This window comes from Pelodiscus sinensis, chromosome 1 (assembly GCF_052426305.1).
Source record: "Pelodiscus sinensis isolate ZL-2025 chromosome 1, ASM5242630v1, whole genome shotgun sequence".
Classification (NCBI taxonomy): domain Eukaryota; kingdom Metazoa; phylum Chordata; order Testudines; family Trionychidae; genus Pelodiscus; species Pelodiscus sinensis.
Genome location: NC_143052.1, coordinates 358,730,254 through 358,751,062, shown reverse-complemented (window position 1 = coordinate 358,751,062; position 20,809 = coordinate 358,730,254). Strand labels below are relative to the sequence as shown.

General features: G+C 47.1%; 1 protein-coding gene across 1 annotated transcript; it reads right to left on the bottom strand.

Moving 5' to 3' along the window:
- Positions 1 to 7,616: 7,616 nt before the first annotated feature.
- LOC149526136 (olfactory receptor 52R1-like) lies at positions 7,617 to 8,564 on the bottom strand. The gene is made up of 2 exons (XM_089775047.1): positions 8,200 to 8,564; positions 7,617 to 8,046 (listed from the first exon to the last, which is right to left on the bottom strand). Exons 1-2 carry the CDS (start codon positions 8,562 to 8,564, stop codon positions 7,617 to 7,619), a joined length of 795 nt encoding a protein of 264 aa, XP_089631173.1.
- Positions 8,565 to 20,809: the final 12,245 nt, after the last annotated feature.

Sequence of the window (20,809 nt, the reverse complement as noted above, 5' to 3'; positions counted from 1 at the left end):
TCATCTTACTTCCTCCAGCTCCTTACTTAGAATTTCCACACAAAGAGAAGTGGCAGCAGGTTTATATTTACAGTTTAAATTTCAGCAGAGTATCCCATTGGTTCTTCTGGCTGCCTGACAACACCCTTAACTATCTGAGTTTAACCCTTTAGTCACCGAGTGGTAAACTGACTTCATGATAGATAGTGATAGAACCCTCATCGACAAGGCAATAAGTAATGTCAGAAGGTGGCATCCAGATACATCAGGAGTGATGTGTAAGTTGTTTGTGCCTATGTATAAAAATGTGCCCTAAGGGAATTGGTTTTGTCCAGTCAAGGGGGCAATAAATAAATTAATGGAGATTGCCTATCTCCTAGAATGGATCTTGAAAGGTCATTGAGTCTACTCCACTACAGGACTAAGTACCATCCCTGACAAATTTTTGCCCCAAATCCCTAAATGGCCTCTGCAAGAATTGAACTCACAATCGTGAGTTTAGCAGGCCACTACTCAAACCACTGAGCTACCCCTCCCCCTGTCACTGACTGAGCTGAGACCATTCTCATGCTCACACATTCCAAGCCTACCTGTACACATCAGATCTGGGGAGGCTATTACTATGCTTTCTTTAAAATAAATCTGTCCTGGTGCCTTTGAACCCTTTTTCATTTTGTGGTCTTTGGGAACTGTCTCTGAGTTGGCTGTGTTGGGTCCTTGCACAACACAACACACGTAGGGGCCAAGCACACAGCTGAATGGTTCTCACTGTGTTATAGAGCACGAGACCTGTCAAGGCACTACAGGGGTGACTTCTGGCAACCACAGAGACCTCTGCATTAATTTTCGGCATTAATTCATCAATGTCTCAGCATTATTCTGCCAGAGCGGAGCAACCCCTGCCCAAGAGAACAGAAAAAAGCTGCCCATATGGATGACATCTGTATATGTGCAATGACAGATGGGCTCCCCGGGCATGTGCATGGGTTGCTTTGGAACTCCTAAGAAGGAAGCCAAGACTGCACTCTTTGAGGGACAGCGTGATGACAACTAAAGCAGAGTCAGCGTGCTGGTTAACACTCCTCCTCTCCATCACAAGAGGACGGTCTGCTCAGAAACAGGGACTGTTGCATTGTCTTCTCCACACGGAGGGAGGGGCAGAGTAGATAATAACCCTTCACTGGTCAGCTTTTGAACCAGAGCAAGGCAATGTCACTTTTGCATCCTAGCATAGGGATTGTGTAGGAACTGGCTGGAGACTCTCTACTGTTGGTCAGTGCGTGGCTGGAGAAATCACCAGAGTTTGGTGTTTCAGCTTTTCCTACTCCTGTCTAATTCACAATTCTTCTAAATCCCGATCAGCCTTATAGTCCTATAACCTTACTGCATCCTTTGAATCGAGGTAATATCATGTTCATCAGTCATAATATCACACAATACATGAATAATGGAGCGGGGAAATCTCCCAGCTTTTCCTCTCTATCCCACCCAACACACAGTCCCTGCCAGAGCAGGATTACCTTTCCCTCTGGGCATGACGGAGGAAAAAAATGTTCTTCCTCATGTGGCTGTTCTTGTTGATTCCAGTCGAGGTGTTCAGTCATTAGAGATTGGTGCCTTAGGTTCTTCAGTGGCACCCACAGTTGTGTGAATTGTAAGCACTTCTGGCCTTATGACGTATTACTGACCCCCAGAGACACTGCCAGAGGAGCACTGGGGGACTCACATGTGCAGGACAAGTGTTGCGTCTGTAAGAACTTCCATCCCAGAACTCAGAGAGCAGCATCCAAGTGGCCACAATTTTGTCATTTCCTCCTAGGTCACGGGTGGAAACTTCTCCAGGCAATCTAGTCTCCCTCAGTGATGCACCATCAGTATGATAGTGGTCAAGATCTCCGGAGCCAGGAGCTGTTCTTCTCCCAGGCACTTGTGCATTGCGTGTCCATGAAGGTGTGGCCATCCCAGGGCCTCCTAGAGTCTTTTCTCCTCTATTGTTTCTTGGCTGCTGTAATATGATCTGCCAGCTGCGGTGGTCTGGCCTGATATAATGAAGCAATTTTAAGGCCCCTTTTCTAGCCCCTTCATTTTAAAGCTCCCCAGTAACTTACAATGCTGCCAGACTTCTCTGCAAGACGCTTTTTCAAAAGAGAGCACCCAGGCAGTCCGGATACCCTCTTTCAAAAAAGCACAGTTTGCATTAGGTAGCGCCTTTTTTTGAAAGACCACTTTCGAGAAAAAAATATTATTCCTCGTAAAACGAGGTTTTCCGAGGTCAAAAAAACTGCCGCGTTCTTTCGATTTAATTTCTAGATGCTGGGGAAGGACATGTTGAAGGCAAACATGAAAAGGCATGGCATCGGTATCGACACGTGGGAGAAAATTGCCCAGGACTGTCCTCAGTAAAGAGTGGTAATCCCTGAGGGGGTGGTGCATTTTGAAAGGTCTCACTGCAGCGCAGACGAGGAGAGGTGGAGAAGGAAAAAAGAGCAGCAAAAACTGCCCTGCCTCTCTCCAATAGCCACCAGCAACTGTCTCTTGTGCAGTAAGACCTGCAGCTCCAAATTCAGGAGGGTCACCCAGCTACAGATCCACAAATAGGAGGGTGTCAGGAAGAGTCCTACTTGTTATCGAGTGACCACTGAGAGAGAGCGATTGTGCAATGGTATGATTAATCATTATATTATACCACATAGTCTCACTGATGTTGCAGGGTTGAATGATGGACAAAGCTGGGTGGAATGGTAAGAGGCGATTTATTCCATTACAGCATCCAGACCGCTTGCTCCCCTCCGCCTCGCGACCAATGAAGTGAGCCCTGAGTGATGCATACAACATCTTATATCCCTACCGTCTCCTGGTACCCGCCCTGTCCCTTTTTTTCTGAATCATCCTTTCATTTCCTAATATGGTGAGGATTACCCCTTCCTGGACCTGACCTCTTTGCTTCCTACTATGGAGAGGCTACCTTTCCCCGGACCCTACCTATTGATTCCTTATATGGTGCATTTTGAAGCCTTATTTAACTGGCAGCAGATTGGGTAACTGGATGGCCTAACTTATAGTAAGCCACAAATTAGGAACTTTGTGGCTTAATTTACGAGAGGACGCTACTTCTAAGGCAGTCCTTGTATTGCCCTTTTTCCTGTGACACAGGGCCCCCCCATGTAGCTGAGGATCATCTTGTTTCCACACTGGATTTCTGCAGAGAGTTATGAAGGTAGGCTGTTATGCCTGGATCCTTCCTTCAGCTCCCTGTAGTCCAGATCCAGCACTGAGATCTCCTTTATTTTCACACCCACAACTGGGTTACACTGTGGGGCTATGGAAGCGTAGGACAGATCAGTATTTCGAGGAACCAAGCGCTAGACATGAGTGACAGAAGCTGTATCTCAAGAACCTCAGGGTTGAGGCTGCAAGACATTAGTTTAGCTCCTTTAGGCCTTGGAGACAAGAAACGATGACATACATGATTGAAAAGTAACCCAATACCCTACGATATAGGAAAAGTGGAGCTAAGTGATAATATTGCCGAAAATTACCATGAAGGTCAATATTAGATCATAAGATTATCATGAAAGTGCATCAGTCTCAGAGATATGTCTTTCCTCTAGGACACAGGCAGCGCATCACTACTCATGAGAATAAAGGCAACTTAACCAGCCAAGAGAACATTCACGTTTTGTGAGTTTCCAGGGAGCACAGACCAGTAAAAGTGGCAGATACTGGTGTCTGAGACCTCAAGCATCATTGGGCTTGGGGTGCAACTGTTCAATTCAACATCTGCCTGCCTACACGAAAGGCCAGACTCTATCACCAAGAAGCAGAACACAAAGTACATCTGGGTGAGGCAGGCACTCAAATTGATCTCCTGGAACTAAACCAGAAGATACTCAGCATTTTGGACACAATGGACACAATCACATCGGTGATGGCCAGCATGCAGAGGAAATAGTACATGGGTTCATGGAGGCTCGACTCCATCTTCATGATGAATAGGATGACGAAGTTCCCCAAGAGGGCGATGACGTACATGGCACAGAAGAGGATGGAGATCCAGCGGGATGAAGGTGGAGGGGTTGGTGAAGTTGGTTGTATTCAAGTCTGACATGGAGAATGTGTCTCATGCTCAGGCAGAATGGTGTCTCCTTCATGTAGCATATGTTCCCTCTGACTTTCTGTGCATGCCCAGGCTCTAGGGTAAGTATTACAGTAGAAATGCCTGGATGGAGAGACAATGTTAATGTCAGACAGGACATCCACCAGTGGAGACTGTTCTCAGGGGTGAAGCAGATGGGTCACTCTTCACACACTCTGAAGTGACGTTGTCAGAAGTGAGGTAAATGAATTTGAACAACTGACCTTATTAATGACAATTCTGTATTTTATGGCAGGTGCTAATGATATCTACATTTCAAGTTGTGGGGAAGCTTAATGGGCAGTAGCAGGAAACACGAGTGTCGACACTGGTTCTCCCGCTTTGATGTTTAACACAATGAATTCCCGACTGGAGAGTCCACGCTGTAGGGAGTTCCCCATTCCCCTGGGTGGTCAAAATCTGAGAGTGGAAAAACCCCACAAATCGTGGCCACGACACGTGCTGGTAGCAATGCCCCAGCTAGAGCAGACCTCACAGAAACGCCCCGGCTGTCATGGACCACAGCTCATTCTCCTGCTCATGCGCAGTAGGGGCCAAACAAAGACCCTGTTCAGACACCCAGTGGAAGCTACACAGCCAAGGTTCCCCACTGAAGAAACAACTTCAGACAAAAGCCTTGTAACATGGTGTGACGTAGTGGGGGCCATATTCACTGTTTGCTTTGTTGTGCTGTGTGTGATTGCTACTGTCCTGAGCTGTTCTGTAGTGACTCTGTGTGTGTGCTGTGCCCAGCGTGGGATGGGATCTTTGGGGGAAAACTGAGGGTAGGCACTTAGGGAATAGCCCCAGCCAGCCTCTCAGCTGATCCTAGGGGGAAAATGCAACCAGTGATCGTCAGATAACACCTGGGGCCAGGGAAGCAGGATGAAAGAGGAGATGGGGCTTCCTAGAGGGCTGAGACCACTTGCTGTTTGTTATATTTTTGGCTGGCTTAGGGAGGGGAAGGTAGGTGGCTTAGGGGGATGGGCAGGAGTCCAGGGCCCTGGTTCTGGGGCTCCCTATCCCCATTGTACTGGCTGCTCCAGGTTACTGTAACAACGGGTATGTCTACACCAGCCCCCTAGTTCGATCTAGGGAGGCTAATGAGGGCGACCGAAATTGCAAATGAAGTGCAGGATTTAAATATCCCGCGCTTCATTAGCATGTTCCCGGCTGGTTGCCCAAAGTAACTGCCCGCGTCTACACGTGGCAGTGAAACAGGATTCCGATTTAAAGCCCGAACTCGAATTGGCTGTTATTCCTCCTGCAATGAGGTTTACCAGCTAATTCGATCATGTTTGCTTTTTTTGCAACAGCATCAGACTGCTGACTCACATTCAGCTTGTGGTCCACTATAACTCCTAGATCCCTTTCTGCCGTACTCCTTCCTAGACAGTCCCTTCCCATTCTGTGTGTGTGAAACTGACTGTTCCTTCCTAACAATGATGTGCACATCATTCATTGTGCACAACTTGATTTTGTAGCTTTTATTTCATTTCATCATAGCACTGGAAGGGAGCTCGAGATGTCACCAAGTCCCATCCCCTGTCGTCATGGCAGGGCCAAGCACTGTCTAGATGCCATGTTACACCCAGATGGGTCCAGCAGTTGTGGCTACAGTTTCAAGCTTAGCAGAGTGAGGGACACCTCTGCTACTTGCTCCAAATGTTCAGTCTCTAGAAACACGGGCAGAGCAAGGCCAGCGACAGCACGTTGTTCTCTCAGGACGCGGTTGACAGTATTTCAGGTTTTATTAAAGTTACAATTGCAGTTATGATGGGCTAAGCATGTAGAAATTCCATACACACCCTGCGCCAGTTACAAACAGAGCTACATGACAGTGATAGGGTCTGATGGGTCTCCCCTGGCTTCATCATCAGGTGAGGGAGGGCTTCGGCTGGAGCGCTAAGAAGGAGCTGGATTTTCCCAATCTGGACACCTCAGACTGTGATTCTGTCTACACCTACATTGTATCCAAGTGCATAACAGTGTGGGCTGGGTAAGTTCTCTTTATCCTCGATAGCTTTGGTGCACAGCCTGCAGCCTGGGATTAACGTTGCTACGTGGGCTTCCCACATATCCAGTTTTGAACTAGAAAGGTATGCTGGATATGGCTGGATAGGGCATCAGGTCATTAACCCCTCACAATGACCTGCCGGGGCCACCATCTGCTTGCAGGCAGGATCCTAGTTTGGCTGCAGTAGATCCCATGCATGTCCCAGAAGAGAGGGAGCCCAACTCGGGCAGGGGTAGTGGTGGAGAAGACATAACGAGTGATGGGGAGAGGAGAGGAGAGAAGCTAGGGACAAGTTGTGACATGGATAGTTCACCTCTCCAATCCTGACCTATTTCCTTTGAAGGTGAACGCTACAGCCTGCAATCCCGACTGAAGATTTGCAGAAAAGTCCATTTAGTGTAGTTGGCACCTTCCGTGCTCCATTGGCCATTGAATGTTTCTTGATGAACCAATTAACCTGAGTGGCCTTTCCCAGACACATTGACTAGGTACCGTACTCTCTGGGGGTTACTGCAGGAGCTAACGTTTGAGACACCGACACACAGCGAATGTTCCTATTTTCACATGCAAGGCTGAGCCATGCACTCAATTGCAGAATCAGAACCAGCCAAGCACAACTTTCCCAGCAACATCTCCCTTGACAGCACTGCCCTGGTACAAGGCCTATAGAAATTGTAGAACAGTGGTTGCAGCAAGAATCTATGAGGCCACATCACAAGCCAACAGAAGGGCAGGCGAATGATGGACGGATTGGACAAGGAGTCTAGGTCTCATTGGACTGTGTGATCCCTTCTGGGAAAAGGGAGGGAAGGCAGTGGGACCTTGCAGTCCAGTTGCTGTCAGTTGGAAAGGTGGCAGGTTTTTCAGTTAAAGAGTTGCACACGGAGGGCATGTCTACACTACAGAGTTTTGTCAGAAAAAATGGCTGTTTTTCCGACCAAACTTGAGGAACGTCCACACTGCAGTTGTGTTCTTCTGCAAGAAAATGAAAAAAACACAGGGGTTTTACCAGCATTGGTAATCCTCATTCTACAAGGAAGAAGCCTTTTTGAGAAAGAACTCCTTCGCAAAAAGTCGTGTGTGGATGGGAAAGAGGGAGTACTTTCAGAAGACGAGGAAAGAGGAAAAAGCATTGGTGCCCTGGTGGCCATTCCATTCATAGCAATCACAGGGTCAGGGCCTTCTGGGAAAAGGCAGGGAAGGCAGTGGGACCTTGCAGTCCGGCTGCCAGCAGTTGGAAAGGTGGCTGGTTTCTCAATTAAAGGGTTGTACTCAGACTGATTCCCCAGTTGTTCATGCTGATACAGCACGGTAGGGTCAGAAATGGAGGGAGCCCGGCACCATAGCTCCAGCTATCTCTGCCAAGAGCTCCATCAGATGCCCATTTTTGATGGTCTGAGCCAACACTTCCTCTCTCTGTTCATTTGAATTTGGAGGCTCCATTTCTTTCATGCCCACCCTTCCCCAGAACTCCAAGATAAAACTTTAGGTGCCTTTATGAGTGAAGAGCCGGAAGAGCCTTTTCTGGATCTGTTTGGTCCCCACCCCGTAGATGATGGAATTTATCATGGAGGGCATCAAGAAGCATGTGTTAGTAACGAGAATGTGGACATGTAGAGGCATGTCCTTTGCAAAACGGAGCACGAGAGAGGAAAAGAGACCTGGCATGTAAAAGGTCAAGATAGAACAGAGGTGGGAGCTGCAAGTCCCAAAAACCTTGAGCCGGGCCTCTTTTGTAGGGAGTCTGAAGATGGCCCTGAGGATCTGGGTATATGAAATAGTGATAAAAATCACATCCAGACCATAGACACAGAATAAAACAAAGAGGCCATAGTAACTACTGACACTGATGTCGCTGCAGGCCAGGCTCACCACGGTGATGTGTGCACAGAATGGCTCGGGGACGATGTTGGTTCTGCAATATGGGTATCGGCTCGCCAAGCACGGAAAGGGCAGTGTGAGAATGCTAGAACGCAGTACCACGGCTAAGGCGATCGTGACTACAATGGGGCTTGTGAGGATGGTGGAATGTCTCAGGGGGTGGCAGATGGCCACGTAGCGATCCAACGCCATGGCCACAAAGATCCCCGATTCTATCACTGAGAAGCAAATCACCATGTACATCTGGGTGAGGCAGGCATTGAAATCGATCTCCATGGAATTGAACCAGAAGATGCTCAGCATTTTGGGCTGGATGGAGGTGGACAGCAACAGGTCGTTGATGGCCAGCATGCAGAGGAAATAGTACATGGGCTCATGGAGGCTGGGTTCTTTCTTTACAACAAACAGGATGGTGAAGTTTCCCAAGAGGGCTATGACGTACATGACACAGAAGGGGATGGAGATCCAGCCATGGGCTGCCTCCAGGCTAGGTATGCCCTGAAGGATAAAGGTGGAGGGGTTAGTGAAGTCGGTTGTATTAGAATCTAACATGCAGTCGAGGAAAAGCTGCACAACTCTGAGGCAGAATGGTATCTCCTGCATGCAGGGTATGTTCTTCTTACTTCCAGTGTGTGCCCAGGGTCTAGGGTGAGGATCACAGTAGAAATGCCTGCATATAGGTGCAGTGTTGGTATCAGACAGAACATCCGCCACCAACGTCTGTTCCCAGGGGCGAAGCAAACTGGAGACTCTTCACATTCTCTGTAATGACATTGTCAAAAACGAGGTAAATGAATTTGAACCACTGACCCTATCAGGTCCAATTCCGTATTTCATGGCAGGTGCCAATAATTCCTACATCTCGAGTTGTGGGAAAGCTTAATGGGCACTAGCAGGAAACACGAACGTCAACTCTGGTTCTCCCACTTTGATGTTTAATACAATGAACCCCCGGCTGGAGAGTCCCTTCTGTAGGGAGTTCCCCAATCCCCTGGGCGCTCAAAATCTGAGAGTGGGGGAAAACAACCCTAAATCTTTGCCACTACACATTCTGGTAGCAACATCCCAGCTAGAGCAGACCTCTCAGAAAAGCCCCGGCTGTCATGGATAGCAGCTCATTCTCCTACTCCTGCACAGCAGTGGTCAAAAGAAAGACCATGTTCAGATACCCAATGGAAGCTAAACAGCCAAGGTCCCCCATTGAAGAAAGGAAACAACTTTAGACCAAAGCCTTGTAACGTGGCAATGGGAAGGCAGCATTTAAGAGGATAAACAACATGAAACAAACTTTGAAAAGGGAATGTGGACATCCAGCCAGGATATGCCCTTCAGTGTCTTGATGACCAACTGTTAAACAATCTCTTTTGTCCTTTAAGTCTGGGGAAGTCACAGATTAATATGTATCCACCCCAACTGGCCAGGTAACTTCCCATGCAAAAGTTGCTCCTCTGTGACCTCATCTCATCCCATTGGTGCAGCAAGCAGGGTCAATGCACACAGCTGGTTGCTCTGGGGGCTAGTAGTGATTTTAAGTGGGTTCTGAGTGTGGTTTTTGAAAGGTAGACAGAGGGGTTGCTGGTTTGTTATTTTATGTTTGTTATTGTAGGGAAGGGAAACAGAGTCAGGAAAATGAGAGTGAGGTTCAGAAGAAACCAGAGCTGCACAGAATCTAAGGAGCAGAGAAGGAGGAAGAACACAAGAGACAAATGGAGATGAAATGACTCGAGAGAGAAGCCCAAGGTGCCTGGGATCAAGCCGCTCATGAGAGAATTCATCAAAGAAGGTTGGAGTTAAACGAACTTGAAACAGAGAAGAGGGAAGTAGAGAGGCAGCACGAACTGGCCGTACGGGGTATGTGAAGCTGGCTGATTCCAAGCCGGGCTGTGAGCACCTGGAGCCTGTCAGGCTGACTGGGCAGGACATCCCTGCCTGGAGGGACACGGGTACAGGAATTTCCACAGTCTGGAGGGATTTGCTTAAGGGGTGATATTTCCTCCTTGGGAACTCAGCTGAGTTAGATTTGGTTGGGGCCATAAGATCCTTGCCCCTTTGGCCAGGGTACAGGTATAGACGGGGGGCCAACAGGCTGAGTTAACGGTTGCTGCTGGATCTGAGAAGTCGGTGCCATTGATATTGGGGTACGGCTTTTTGGTGTGGCTGAGTCCATCCCCGGGACGGGCAGGAGCAGGAAGGGGCCATGTGCTGAGATCCGAAAGGGGGAAGGAAATGCCGCAGGGGCTGGAGAGGGGTCAAGAGAGAATCTCTGATGCTCCTCCAGCTGCGCTGGACAGTTTGCAGGCAGGGGAGGAGCGGAGGAAGCCGGCCCTGTCCCTGAGCTATTGCCCCGTGTCAGTGGTTTCCCCAGAGAGGGGCTGCCAGGGCTGGGAGCTGGGTGGCTGCAGCTGGACCGGGGGCATATGGCCTGGGGAGGGGGGAATGAGATGGTTCTTCCATCTTTGATGGGGCTGGGGGGCAGGGGCGGGAGCCAGATGCTGGACGTGTATCAGTAAAGCTGCCCGCCTGTCAGTCACGCTTCAAGGGGGCGGGGGTGAATCTGGACTCCTAGCGGGGGGGTGGCTCTGCCATTAGCCTCCTGGAAGCAGAACCTGGAGGGTCAGTGAAAACCCGGCTCGGGCAGGCTGTAGATGCAGGGGAGCCGGCTGACGGGCTGCCGGAGGGGAGAGGTGAGGGACACCTCAGCCGGGGGAGGGGATCTGGTGCCTTTGGGAGCCCATCCCGTCCCGCAGCCTCGAAGGAGTGCTGGGTAGGGCTGACCTCCCCGAGGAGAGAGATAGCTGCGGTTGAACACACCGCTTCCTGATATTTAAATCCCGGGCTTCATTTGCAAGTTTAAATGCCTACATTCGCCACCCTACTTCAAACTAGACATTACTAGCTGGGGACTGTGTAGTGTAGACATACCCTAAAGCACTTTGCAGAGAGCAAGTTAATTTCTGTGACTCTCTGAATGGAGGATGCCACCATAAGAGGACAGACTGAAAAGTCTGCTTGATTGAGAGAAGAGACAAGGAAGGGGGTATAGCGTGGAGAAAAGCCGAATACGCATGGAATTGATTTTATTCCAAGAGAGAGAACAGTCCCCAGCTAGTAATGTCTATAGATACTTACTCCTTTAAAACAGAGATGCAAATTATCAGCAAAACTGCTTGGGAGGAAAATTATACTCACTAAAATGGGAGTGAAAACTGGGAGTCTTTTTATTAGATAGTTAAAAACATAATATTCCACACTGAAGAGAGGGGACAACTTTGAGAAAACTCTGGTTAAGTTGCAAAGTGAATGCAGCAATTTAGAGGGAAAAACCAATATGAGAGAAATGGGGGGAAAGGGAAAATAGACGCCAATTAGAAAAAAATAATACTAATTAGAAGTTATGAAAATTGATCATTGACATTAAAGACATCAGGGAAACGTCCAGGCTTGTCAGCACTAAGGATGAAAAATTAGATCGTATCAAGCGTCAGAGGGGCAAACCTGTTAGTCTGTACATTTAAAAGCAATGAGTAGTCCTGCGGTACCTTAGTCTAGGTCTAGATTACAAGTTTTTGTTGGAAAAAGCTACGCAAAATGCGCTCCACCCTTTTCTTTGCTTTGCTGATTCTTTTGTTGGAAGAGGCTTTTCCAACATTTGGCCCATCTAAACTGGGCCAAATGTCAGAAAAACTCCTCTTTCAGAAGCTCCCTTATTCCTAGTGGAATGAGGCATACGGAAGGCTTCCAAAAGAGTGTGTTTTCTCTTCCACAAAAAAAAAAACCCACAAAAAAACGGAAGAGTAAACGTGTTCCCTGGACGTGAAACAGTTTTTCCAGTGTTCTGGATAAACTGGGTAGTCTAGCCGTATCCCTAGAGACTAACAAAAAAAAGTAAATGTTCATCAGATGAGTTGTACTGGAAATTATAAAAGAATTACCTAGCCTTGAGTAAAGTAATTTTCATATCTAAAGCCCCCTTATTTAGCCTTAATTTGATACGAGTTCTACAATGGCCAAGTACGTCTTTTGCTGTTAGATATTATGAAGTGTATCAAGGAAAGATTCAGGATGAGTTACAGATATCATCTACGATGCTGACATACTTTCTAATCCATTGGCACTCAAGGATATTAAATAGCATCCACAGTAGAACCTGAAATATATGAACTCCACAGCTACAACCATCTGATCAACCACAGGTCACATTCAGAAGCAGATGTATGCAGTGAGTCAGAAGCAAAGCCAAACCAATGAACCAAGGAGGCAAAACAAAGGCAGGAGCGTGTTCAACATCAGTACAAGGTATGAAAATGTATCGGAAAGTTTATTAAAAAAAAAGAGTTGATGGTACCTGTGAGTGCTGAGAGGGACGTGTCTTCCCTGGAACCCCCCTCAGGCAGCGACATCCCACACCTCTCTCAGCCCAGCGTCTGCAGCAGCGTCCCACACTGAGAGCCGGCACAGGGCTGTGCACCATCTATAATACAGCGCTGGGCAGTCCCAATGGGGTTCCCTCAGTCTCCAAGAGACAAGTGAGCATCTGGATGCAAAGAGGCTGCAGACCAGCCTGTCTGGGCTTCTGGGCTAATTACCCAGCTGTAGGGGTAAACAGCAATTCAGGGCCATTCCCAAAGGAAGTTGAGAACTCCTGGGCTTTGGGCTGAGGCAGCGAAGATCTGGCTGTTCTGTGTGCTTGTGTGTATTTAATAATTTGAGTTGATTGGGGGGAAAACAGAGGGATAGTGCCTAGATCTGCAAAGTGCCTAAAACCCTATCAATGCCCAGGAGGGTTGGGTGGGCAGCAGACACACAGATCTGGACCCAGAAGACTGACAAGAGACACAACACGTTCAGCAGGCACACAGAGCGGTCGTTAAGACATCACAAATCAATAATGTTCATCAGTAACTGTGGTGATACTGGGTAGCCCCGTTTACAAAAGGATCTTGAGAAGGTCTAGGAATGACAGTATGCCCAGGAGCACGTGGCCCCATTCCACAGATAGGTAAACTGAGGTACAGGGAGACGTGAATTGGCCAAGGGCAGACAGAGATTGGCTGGCAGAATGACAGACAGCAGCCAGGAGTCTTGACTATTACACAGAAGAGGTATCCCAGAAAAATTCCGCCATATCCAGGGAACGTGCCGACTTTTCTGCTTTTTTTGTAGAAGAGCAGACCCGCTCTTTCGGAAGCCCTATCTTTCTCCTCCCAGAAGGAAGAAGGGTTCTTTCAGGAGAGGAGGCTTTTCCGTAATTTGGCCCAGTGTAGCTGGGCCAAATTTTGAAAAAGCATCTTCCAAAAACACTGTCGGAAAAAGGTACGCAAATTGTGAAGTGCAATTTGCATACCATTTCCCAAGAGAACATTATAGTGTAGACATAGCCTCAGTGAAGAAGGAGAAACAGTAACAGGAAACTTGGAAATGGCAGAGCATTTGTTTTTGTTCTCACCAAGAAGATTGATGGTGACAGGATGCCTAACACAGTGGTAATGGAAAAGCGATAGAATCAGAATTAAAAATAAAAAAGAGAACATATTAAAAATTACTTAGAAAAGGTAGATGTCTTCAACTCACCAGGGCCTGATGAAATGCATCCTAGAATACTCAAGGAGCTGATAGAGGAGGTATCTGAGCCTTTAGCTGTCATCTTTGGAAAATCATGGAAGACAGGGGAGATTCCAGAACACTGAAAAAAGGCCAATCTAGTGCCCATCTATAAAAAGGGAAATAAGAACAACCCAGGAAACTACAGACCAGTCAGTTTAACTTCTGAGCCAGGTAACAGCCAGCATGGATTTGTAAAAAATAAATCATGCCAAACCAATCGGATAGCTTTCTTTGATAGGATAACAAGTCTTGTGGATAAGAAAGAAGTGGTGCACGTGGTATACCTAGACTTTTCTAAAGCATTTGATTCGGTCTCACGTGACCTCCTTATCAATAAACTGGGCAAATACAACCTAAATGGGGCTACTATAAGGTGTGTGCATAATTGGCTGGATAACCGTTCTCAGAGAGTAGTTATTAATGGTTTGCAGTCATGCTGGAAGGGCATAACAAGTGGGGTTCTGCAGGGGTCTGTTGTGGGACCGGATCTGTTCAATATCTTCAGTGATTTAGATGATGGCATAGAGAGTAGGCTTATTAAATTTGCAATTGATACCAAGCTGGGAGGGGTTGCAACTGCTTTGCAGGATAGGGTGAAAATTCAGAATGATCTGGAAAAACTGGAGAAATGGTCTGAGGTAAATAGGATGAAGTTTAATAAGGACAAATGCAAAGTGCTCCACTTAGGAAGGAACAATCAGTGTCATACATTCAGAATGGGAAGCGACTGTCTAGGAAGGAGTCCTGCGGAAAGGGATCTAGGGGTTATAGTGGACCACAAGCTAAATTGGAGTCAACAGTGTGATGCAGTTGCAAGAAAAGCAAACATGATTCTGGGATGCATTAACAGGAATGTTGTGAGCAAGACACGAGAAGTCATTCTGCTCTACTCTGCACCGATTAGGCCTCAATTGGAGTATTGTGTCCAGTTTTGGGCACCACATTTCAATAAAGATGTGGGGAAATTGGAGAAGAGCTGAAAAAATGATTAAAGGTTTAGAAAACATGATGTAAGAGGGAAGACTGAAAGAATTGGGCTTGTTTAGTTTGGAAAAGGGAAGACTGAGAGGGGACATGACAGTGGTTTTCAAGTATCTAAAGGGTGTTACAAGGAGGGAGAAAATTTGTTCTTCTTGGCCTCCAATGGCCAGGACCACTCAGGTGGATTGACTCATCAAAGTAGATGGAGCCATGTAGATTAGGCTGATCTGCAGAGGCAAATGAAGCTGCGATTTAAATAATCGCAGCTTCATTTAAATTTAAATGGCTGCCGCGCTGAGCTGACAAACAGCTGATCAGCTGTTTGTGGGCTCAGTGCGCTAGTCTGGACGCTCCCACGCCGACCTGAAAGCCCTTTATCGACCTCCCCGTTATGCCTCGTAGGATGAGGTTTACCGGGGAGGTCGATAAAGGGCTTTCATGTCGACAGGGGAGCATCCAGACTAGCGCGCTGAGCCAACAAACAGCTGATCAGCTGTTTGTCGGCTCAGCAGGGCAGCAATTTAAATTTAAATGAAGCCACAATTTTTTAAATCGTGGCTTCATTTCCCTTCGCCGAACAAATAAATCTACTTGGCTCCCTCGACGGAGCCATGTAGTCTAGACGTACCCGAAGAGTGCTGACCAGCAGCTGGTGACTAAGGGGTTAAACTCAGGTAGCAAGGGTGCTGGTCATTGGGAGAGCTAATCAAGACAGAGGGTTGAAATCTGAATTGGCTATAGATTCCTTGCCTGCTTTCTTTATGTGGGAGAAAGAAACCAGGAGTTGAGAGTCACAGAATGATGTATGCCCAAGCGGGACTGCCATATCTCCAAGGAATTCGGGGCATGGAAGGGGACTGAACAAAGAGACGATCGTGAGTTAATAAAAGGGAAGAAAGTGAATCTAGTCGTGATGAGGGTATTTTTCTTTATTTTGTGGTTCAAATCTTCTCAATGTGGATCTATGTCTCTCCTCTCCATTTACCATCTAAGCACTGTGCCCAGAGATTTTCTGTTATAATTTGTATTCCTTAGTTGCTCTGTAACATCTAGCAACCAAGTCTGCGCTATCAATATATCTTCAGTTTTGTAATAAAAATCACTTGTTAAGGTGATGATTTGATTCGTGTGCCCTGGAAGGTACAGGATGTCTGTCTGTCTATGGGTTTGTCTACCCTTGCCCCCTAGTTTGGACTAAGGAGGCAAATGAAGCATACCGAAGATGCTAATGAAGCGCAGGATTTAAATATCTCGGGCTTGATTAGCATATTCGTGGCTAGTCACCATTTTAAAACGTCAGTTGCCGGTCGCCCGATTTAACTTGCCACGTGTAGACGCGGTAGTCCGATCCAAAACCCTTCCCTCGAATTAACTGTTACTTATTGCATGTAGTGGACAGTATTAACAGATAAGCCCATGTTTATTGGTTAATTGTGTAGTTGCCTACGCATTGACATCCCTCGTGTCTGCCTGCCAAGTACCAAATCACATGAGGTCATGGGACTTTCCTATGTCACAGCTTGCCCCTGGCTTCTGTACTCCTCTCCCATCACTCTCTGGATCTTCTCCACCTCCATCCCTGCCACAGCTGGGCTCTCTCTTTCCTGGGGCACTCATGGGTGCTGCTGCAGCCTAACAAGGGGCCTGTGTGTAGGTAGGAGGTGGCCTATCCAAAGTGTAGTCCAGGGGGATGTGGAGAATGTGATGCACTAAGCCTGTTAGTTCTTTACTAATTTATTGTGTGATGGGATGACTAATCATTATGTTATATTCTATAGTCTCACTGCACGTTATTAAGGTTTACATTGTGGGGCTAGGGTAGCGTAGGACAGATTAGTATTTCAAGGAACCAAGCACTAGACATGAGTGACAGAAGTTGTATCTTAAGAACCTCAGGGTTGAGTCTGCAAGACGTTGGTTTAGCTACTGTAGGCCTTGGAGACAAGAAACGATGACATACATGACTGAAAAGTAACCCAATACCCTACGATTATGGGAAAAGTGGAGCTAAATGATAATATTGCTGAAAATTACCATGAAGATCAATATTAGATCGTCTGTCCCAGGGAAGATAATGGAGCAGGTAATTAAGGAAATCCTATGCAAACACTTGAAAGGTAATAAAGTGATAGAGAATAGCCAGCATGGGTTTGTGAAGAACAAGTCATGCCAAACTAATCTGATAGCTTTCTTTGATAAGATAACGAGCCTTGTGGATAAGGGAGAAGCGGTGGATGTCATATACCTAGACTTTAGTAAGGCATTTGATACGGTCTCGCATGATATTCTTATTGATAAACTAGGCAAATATAACTTAGATAGGGCCACGATAAGGTGGGTGCATAATTGGCTGGATAACCATAGTCAGAGAGTTGTTGTTAACGGTTCTAAATCCTGCTGGAAAGGGATAACAAGTGGAGTTCCTCAAGGGTCTGTTTTGGGACCCGTACTGTTCAATATCTTCATCAATGATGTAGATATTGGGATAGAGAGTACGCTTATTAAGTTTGCAGATGATACCAAACTGGGTGGGGTTGCGACTTCTTTGGAGGATAGGGACATAATTCAAAATGACCTTAGCAAGTTAGAGAAATGGTCAGAGGTAAACAGGATGAGGTTTAATAAAGAGAAATGCAAAGTGCTCCACTTAGGAAGGAACAATCAGTTCCATACATACAAGATGGGAAGCGACTGTCTAGGAAGGAGCATGGCAGAAAGGGATCTAGGGGTCATAGTGGACCACAAGTTGAATATGAGTCAAGAGTGTGATGCTGTTGCAAAAAAAGCAAATATGATTCTAGGTTGTATCAACAGGTGTGTTGTAAGCAAAACTCGTGAAGTCATTCTGCCGCTCTACTCTGCACTAGTTAGGCCTCAGCTGGAGTACTGTGTCCAGTTCTGGGCGCCACATTTCAAGAAAGATGTGGAGAAATTGGAAAGGGTACAGAGAAGAGCGACAAGAATGATTAAAGGTCTAGAGAACATGACCTATGAAGCCAGGCTTCATGAACTGGGCTTGTTTAGTTTGGAAAAAAGAAGATTAAGAGGGGACATGATAGCGGTTTTCAAATATCTAAAAGGGTGTCACAAGGAGGAAGGAGAAAATTTGTTCCTCTTGGTTTCTGAGGACAGGACAAGGAGTAATGGGCTTAAAGTGCAGCAGGGGAGGTTTAGATTGGACATTAGGAAAAAATTCCTAACTGTCAGGGTGGTCAAATATTGGAATAAATTGCCAAGGGAGGTGGTGGAATCTCCCTCTCTGGAGATATTTAAGAACAGGTTAGATAGACATCTGTCAGGGATGGTGTAGACGGAGCTTGATCCTGCCTTGAGGGCGGGGGGCTGGACTCGATGACCTCTCGAGGTCCCTTCCAGTCCTATTATTCTATGATTCTATGATTCTATGATTCTAAGGTATCATAAAAGCGCATCAGTCTCAGACACGTGTCTTCATTAAAGGACACAGGCTGCGTGCGCATCACTGGTCATGAGTATAAAGGCAATTTACCCAGCCGAGAGAAAGTTCTCGTTTTGTGAGTTTCCAGGGAGCACAGACCAATAACAAAAGAGGGGCAGACACTGTTGTAGATAGGCACAGAGTGTAGGTACAGACAGAATCAGAGTAGAAGAAGGGGGTGCCCAGAACAGGAAAATAAAGCTCCCTTTGCAAGATTCCAGCAGGAACCATGCCTCTACTGGGGCTCAAGCCAGGAAAGACGTATCGCACTATTAAATGGCGGGAGTGTGACTGTATTTGTAACTGGCACAGAGATGTGTATAGAATTTCTAAGCCCTTGGGAAATCATAACTTTAATAAAACCCAAAATACATGAGACCTTGTCCTGAGAAAACCAGGTGTGGAAGCTACTTTCATCTGCATGTCTTCATAGAACACTAGAACTTCCTTGAGGCTGTATTTGAAGCAAGCAGCTGAGATGCTGCTCACTCTGTGAAGCTGAAACCTGTTGCTACCAGAGGTGAAGGCACGCTGGTATAACACATCTAAACGGTGCTCGGTCCTGCCATGAGTGCAGGGGACTGGACTTGATGACATCTCGGGGTCCCATCTAGTTCTTTGATTCTGGCCTAATACAATTCACTTTAAATAACTACATAGCCTACAAAATCAACAGTTCCTTCTATTTTTCCGTCCATGTGCAGAATGAATTTTGTGGTGTGCACAAATATAGAGATAATGCATAGATGTGCACTAGCAGTAAAATATACATATACCTAAGTAACCACAGGGATTATTGCACCCGCCAGGTTACGATAGAAATCTTATAACTCATTGCAGAAAGAAGTACATTTGAAATGAGAGAAAAATGAAAATTTTGTATATTCAGAGCAGCCAAAAAGCTACAATAATTGCCCTCGAGAAGGCAATTAGGGAGCATTTCTGGGCATTGCAGGAAGCATGGAGAAGTGAGAACAACACCTATAACACACTAGCGTGTGTTGGGAGCTGAGTATGACAGAGACAGAGTGTGTGTCCATGTACGACTGGCACTGTGTGTGTCTGTGTGTCACACACACACAGACACACACATGCAGAATCCATGTGTGTGACACTGACACTGAGTATGGGTGTGCTGGCTGCATGGGGAGTGGCTGAGGACCGTGCACTGTCCCTTCAGGCCCAGCTACACCCAGTCTGAAGCCTTGTTCAGATCCCAGCAGCGACAGGCATCCCCATCCTGCTCCTGAGCCCTGCCCCTCCCCTCTGTAGAGCTGGGGTGCATGGATGGGGGATGAGGAGGGGAGAGGACACCTAAATATCACCCCCCCCCCCCCCGCACAGCCAGAAGCAGGGGCCCAGAACCATCTGGCCAGGGGTTCAAAGGTAGCGAGGAAAAGGCACCTACCCTCAAGTTGCCAGATGCACACGGCTCTGCTAATGCTGTGCCCGACACTTGCAAGACGCTTGCCCAGTCACACAGCTCAGAGGGTCTCTGCTCAACACGAGCTCTTACCACGCAAGGAAGAGCCCCTGGAGCCAGTGTGAATAGGTCTCTAAACACATCCCCTGCATGCGCAGCGACAGCCACACAACAACCAGCATGTTGGGAACCACTCAGAAATGGTCTCAGCAGATCCTCCGCATTATGAGCATCAGAGCCACGAACTGACCAGTGAACCACCCCCTTCGGTGGGAACTAGAAGTAGCCAATCAGGCCTCAGCAGAGACAAAATAAAAGGACAGAGCTCTGGGTAATATAAACTGCCCTGAAAAAGAAAATATAAGCAATATTTTTCCTCTGTGTAGATGGTGAGAGGGCCAAGCACCATGTTACCAGCTACCTCTGCAGAGTGCTCAATCACATTTTGTGGTATTGAAGGTCTGGAGGCAGAATTCCTCTGTATGTTCCCTTTAGTAGAGAGGCCCACTCCTCCTTCTTCAAGTACCGTTGGAGAAAACTTTAGGCGACTTTATGACTGATAAGCTGGAAGAATCGTTCCCGGATCTGTTTGGTCCTCACCCCATAGATGATGGGGTGTAGCATGTGGGTCAATGACAGGCACACATTGGCAATGAGAACGTGGAAATGCAAAGGCACGTTTTGTGCAAAACGGAACACAAGGGAGGAGAAGAGACCTGGGATGTAAAAGGCTGAGATGGCACAGAGGTGGGAGCTACAAGTCCCAAAAGTCTTGCGTCGGGCTTCCTTCGTAGGGAGTTTGAAGATGGCCCTGAGGATGTGGGTGTAGGTCAAAACAATGAAAATCGCATCCAGACCATTTACACCGAAAAGCATAAACAGGCCGTAGTAACTATTGACGCGGGTGTCAGCACAGGCCAGGTTCACCAGACCTGCGTTGGAGCAGAACGTCTCAGGAATTATGTTGGTTCGGCAATAGGGCCATTGACTCGCCAGGCATGGGAAGGGCAGGGTGAGAATGGCGCTGCGCAGCACCACGGCCAGAGCAATCTTGAGCACAATGGGGCTTGTCAGGATGGTGGAATGTCGCAGGGGATGGCAGATGGCCACGTAGCGATCCAATGCCATGGCCACAAAGATCCCGGACTCTATCACTGAGAAGCAGAGCACAAAGTACATCTGGGTAAGGCAGGCATTGAAATTGATCTCTCTGGAATTGAACCAGAAGATGCTCAACATTTTGGGCAGGATGGACGTGGACAGGACTAGGTCGGTGATGGCCAGCATGCAGAGGAAATAGTACATGGGCTCATGGAGGCTTGGCTCCGTCTT

Excerpts from the sequence above, each read along its gene's own strand:
- LOC149526136 (XM_089775047.1), bottom strand. The coding sequence starts at position 8,564 with ATGTTAGATTCTAATACAACCGACTTCACTAACCCCTCCACCTTTATC. Across the intron at positions 8,047-8,199 it reads GGGATCTTTGTGGCCATGGC|AACCAACATCGTCCCCGAGC; the intron begins GTTGGATCGCTA and ends CCCATATTGCAG.